Raw genomic sequence first — 4,701 nt, forward strand, 5'->3', positions numbered from 1 at the left:
TAAATTTAAATGAAAGTCAATGCAGAGAACGTTACAGCGAAAATAAAGACAGTTTAAATGTTTCAAACGTTTACTTTACATTTGATGACATGATGTCACGCACCTCAACAGCTGCATCGGGTGAAAACTACATGTAACTTATTTGGTCTGAAACAGGGCTACAGCCAGGCCGTTGATATTAAACCACTGATTGCCTCTATTTCACCGGGTGGGCTAAAAGCAGACTACACGTAGCCTGGCCAAATAAGAGCTAAATCGTTGCTACAGATAGACCATGTGAATTTAATGACACTTAATATCTTGTTGATATTATTGACATTGCAAAAATAATATATCAACCATCTCAAGTGCTGCCAGGGCAAAAACACACTTTTAATCATTTTTGACTAAAAGTGGGCTACAAATAGCCGGTCTGTCTAGGAGCTAAATCGTGTCTACGCACATGTGAAAGAAATGAAACAAAAAACTTTGTAATCACTGTAGTAATCACTACTTTTAACATACAAAGCACCCAATCCACATATAGAGGCTTTAAAACATTAAAGACTGATGAACACACCGTGTTTGCATGTGCACAGTTTAAATTTATTTGGATTAATTAGTTATAATACAAGTCTTTTATCAGGTCAGGGGTACAGAAGAGAGCTTGTTGAAATTGGTGTTACAGAAAATAAATCAAGATAACATTATACAATTTAAGCATTGCAACAATGAAACATTTTAAAGATAGGCAAAACAGGTAATCCAGCAAAACTAGTTTCTCAACAAACTGTGCATGATGATAAAGGCATTGACAATATAATCCAATCTAAAAGTTTCAGATAATCAGTAAATATTAATTTACGTTAAATCTAGGTTTAACAGCCAACATATTCATTTGTATTAATAATACATACAATGAATCTCAGATAAAGTATTCAGTAATAAATGTCATATGCATATACTAATGTCATCTTAATCATAGCAAAAGTTAAGGTATATACAATTTGACAAGGAACAAAAGACATACTGGCTATATAATTATTAAAAAGCTTTAAGAGTGAAATGGTTTACATAATAAGAATCACAGCTAAGTAAGAATTTCTGAAAGATGCTGGAATGATGATCAGGGATCAATTTCTGCTGTGTGCAGGATTTTTATATAAAATGCATCTAAATCTAGTTCAAAGACTAGGAAAATGGCACACTGAGCGTTATTTTTCTTCATCTCAGGCTAAAAGGGCGTCTCCAGGACAGCTCGTTTTTCCTCTGATGTCAGCTGACCTTTGCACAGGGAGTCATGGATCTTTTGCCATGACTCAATCTCTGACCTCCAAAGTGCAGCTCTGGCTCTGATGAGCTGTGAGACTTCAGTCTCGCTGCCTTTGGCCAGACTGATGCTGTCTGTACAGATGGCGTAGATATCTAGGCCAAGGAAAAGACCACTGGCTGCGATTTCACAGAACCTGGCTGTTTTGGAGAGTGCAAGTGACCCTTTGACTGCTACCTGACCGATATCTGAGATTTCTGAGGCTGTCCTGGGCACATTACGTAATGTTTTACCTGCCTTGCCAGCACTTGTAATCAGCTCTTCAACTCTCCTCAGCTTAGCAGCAGCGTCAACATCATTCTTCAGTTTAGTGCTTTTTTGCACAATACCACCAACTTTAACACCCTGCATGGCTGCTCCCTTACCCACATCTTTCATACTTGGTTCTACATTGGGGACTGTTTGACTGGTCACGTCCTCCAGACAATCCTGGAGAACCTGCACATCCTTCATGAAGCTGTGGAAGACGTCACTGGCTATCTTTTGTTTTGTATAGTTTACTCCGATCTCTGTGGCTGTGGTGACAACACTGTTGACCCCACTGGTAATTCCCAGCGCTGTCCCACCTATTAACAGACATAGGGACCCTCCTGCTGTGAAAGGAATTAATGCCAAACCAACTAATGAAAGCACACATCCAACTGCCCCCACTGAGCTGCCTGCCACACTGGAGATCTTTGCCCCCTTATTCATCTTGTCTAGCTGAACAGCACACTCCTCCAGCTTGTGCAGAAACTGCAGCATCTCGGGCTGTCGCTTTCTGAACTCACTGGTGAAAACAGAACATGATTTCCCCTGAAACAAGAACACCATCCGGAAGTCCTGGTCCATCCTGATAGAGAGCAGAGAGAAAATTTAAGCTTGCTAATCAATTAGTTTTATATTAATTTATTAAGTTTTTAGGTCGAATGTAAAAAAGAAGGCAAATATCAGCTCTTTGTAGCTCTTTAGCGTCTTTTAGCTAATTTATTTTCTTATCTTCTCATTCTGTATTATTATTTGTGTTGTGCTATTACTAGTATTATTCAACAAGCTTTATGATTCTGTGTAAACATCAGTATGGCTTTAAGAGAAAAACACCTTATGCAGCTTTTCTGGATACAAAACTGTTTCTACTTGATGTGTTTTAGGTTTAGGCCTCTCCAAAGCTGTCTTTATCACTCATTGAATATATCGTTCAGAGAGAAATAACAGTCTTCTAAATAATATATAATATAAACTTGCGTCTGCTTTCGTCTTTGGATTGAGTTAGTATGTATTCGCTTCACGTGATAAAATCACTTTGTATTCTATGTGAACACGTAGTAGTACTTACCTGATTTTTTCAAGCTGATTAATGTGATGAAGCATCCTTTGTATGTCATCTTCAGACAAATCCACATCGAGGTCTAACGTCGTTTCTGTTGTCATTCTTAAGGGAAAATCACTGAAAAGGGGACAATCACTTATAATTTCTTGCAAAAAGCACCTTGGCATTTTTTACTTACATTATTTTAAGTATTCTTTCTTTAAATTAATAATGTTTTGGTTTTTAACATATTATTATTTACATATTATTTAAGATTCATATTTAATAGCTCAAGATCATGGTGTGCAAATAACAATAATAATATTAATAAGACCTAAATACCTTTTCTCTAACTTGTCACAGATGCTCTGGGTGGTCTCAATGTATTTGTCCAGCTGATATGACAGCACTTCCACGTTCTGAAGTTTGGGAAGGAAGAAGACACTTGCATCTCTTTTAAACTTGAGGAGGAGTGGGCAGATTTGCCGTGCAGAAGAGATGACAACCTGAACCTGTTCACAGCTGATCCCTCTGGGCAGCTGTAACACTTGATTCTCCTTCTTGAACACATGAAGTGAGGTGACCGCCAGCTTCTCCACTGCATCCAGGAAGCAGTCCAGCTTCTTCAGGCCTCCCAGAGTGTCCTTTAGCACAGCAGTCAAGTCGTCCTTTATCTTCGTCAGCTCTGTCCTCCTTGCTTTGGTCCATTGAGGGAGGTCCTCACAGAATTCTGTAACTATGTTAATGTAGCTGAGTGTATCTTTGGTGTAGCACATTAAGGCCTCCTGTAGTTTGTCCCTGCAACACAAATCAAAAATGTCTGTAGATCTATAGATTAATCTGTCATCCAGTTAGTGAAACATCAAAACAAATAAAAATGATCCACTGAAGTGCATGAGTCAGTCTCATATTACCATATTATTTTTTATTTTTTACAAAAGATGGCAAACAAAACATCAACACAACAAGACAGTAGAAGTAAAAGTATAAAGTTTGAAATAAATAAATAAAATAAAAATAAACTTGCAGTAAAATAAAAACAAAAACAAAAGTTTACCGAGGTTGCATGGCGGGTAGGAAAAGTGACCTCTTCTTCAGCATAAGTGTCCATAAATTTGTTGCTTTTATATTTGATGAACTGTATAGGGAAACCATTCAGAACCTTGTAAACTGGTAATAAAATCTTCAAATGAATTCAATAAAAAGAGACCAGAAGACAGTGATGCTAAAATAGGTGTTATAAACTTATATAAACTGAACTATTGAAATAAATAAATAAAATAAAAATAAACTTGCAGTAAAATAAATAAATGCCAGGATACAAACAAAAGTTTACCGAGGTTGCATGGCGGGTAGGAAAAGTGACCTCTTCTTCAGCGTAAGTGTCCGTACAGTTGTTGCTTTTATATTTGATGACCTGAAGCAGCGGCTAAGGAATATAGAGGGAGAGATGGTTAAGTATAGGGAAACCATTCAGAACCTTGTAAACTGGTAATAAAATCTTCAAATGAATTCAATAAAAAGAGACCAGAAGACAGTGATGCTAAAATAGGTGTTATAAACTTATATAAACTGAACTATTGAAATAAATAAATAAAATAAAAATAAACTTGCAGTAAAATAAATAAATGCCAGGATACAAACAAAAGTTTACCGAGGTTGCATGGCGGGTAGGAAAAGTGACCTCTTCTTCAGCGTAAGTGTCCGTACAGTTGTTGCTTTTATATTTGATGACCTGAAGCAGCGGCTAAGGAATATAGAGGGAGAGATGGTTAAGTATAGGGAAACCATTCAGAACCTTGTAAACTGGTAATAAAATCTTCAAATGAATTCAATAAAAAGAGACCAGAAGACAGTGATGCTAAAATAGGTGTTATAAACTTATATAAACTGAACTATTGAAATAAATAAATAAAATAAAAATAAACTTGCAGTAAAATAAATAAATGCCAGGATACAAACAAAAGTTTACCGAGGTTGCATGGCGGGTAGGAAAAGTGACCTCTTCTTCAGCGTAAGTGTCCGTACAGTTGTTGCTTTTATATTTGATGACCTGAAGCAGCGGCTAAGGAATATAGAGGGAGAGATGGTTAAGTATAGGGAA

General features: G+C 36.8%; 1 protein-coding gene across 2 annotated transcripts; it reads right to left on the reverse strand.

Moving 5' to 3' along the window:
- Positions 1 to 1,032: 1,032 nt before the first annotated feature.
- On the reverse strand, positions 1,033 to 4,019 carry LOC123980896 (apolipoprotein L2-like). Of its 2 annotated transcripts, XM_046065484.1 has the most exons (6): positions 3,934 to 4,019; positions 3,655 to 3,735; positions 2,940 to 3,395; positions 2,625 to 2,735; positions 1,634 to 2,141; positions 1,033 to 1,585 (listed from the first exon to the last, which is right to left on the reverse strand). In XM_046065484.1, exons 1-6 carry the CDS (start codon positions 3,942 to 3,944, stop codon positions 1,214 to 1,216), a joined length of 1,539 nt encoding a protein of 512 aa, XP_045921440.1. In that variant the 5' UTR covers positions 3,945 to 4,019; the 3' UTR covers positions 1,033 to 1,213. The 2 variants fall into 2 exon arrangements, with proteins under 2 accessions (XP_045921440.1, XP_045921439.1); XM_046065483.1 differs by having other exon boundaries at positions 1,033 to 2,141.
- Positions 4,020 to 4,701: the final 682 nt, after the last annotated feature.

Source organism: Micropterus dolomieu, linkage group LG12, assembly GCF_021292245.1.
Source record: "Micropterus dolomieu isolate WLL.071019.BEF.003 ecotype Adirondacks linkage group LG12, ASM2129224v1, whole genome shotgun sequence".
Classification (NCBI taxonomy): domain Eukaryota; kingdom Metazoa; phylum Chordata; class Actinopteri; order Centrarchiformes; family Centrarchidae; genus Micropterus; species Micropterus dolomieu.

What these genes read in the sequence shown, in the direction of transcription:
- LOC123980896 (XM_046065483.1), bottom strand. An exon ending in TGTGACAAGTTAGAGAAAAG is followed by an intron (nt 2,736 to 2,939) that starts GTATTTAGGTCT and finishes TCCCCTTTTCAG; the next exon opens with TGATTTTCCCTTAAGAATGA. An exon ending in AATCAGCTTGAAAAAATCAG is followed by an intron (nt 2,142 to 2,624) that starts GTAAGTACTACT and finishes GCTCTCTATCAG; the next exon opens with GATGGACCAGGACTTCCGGA.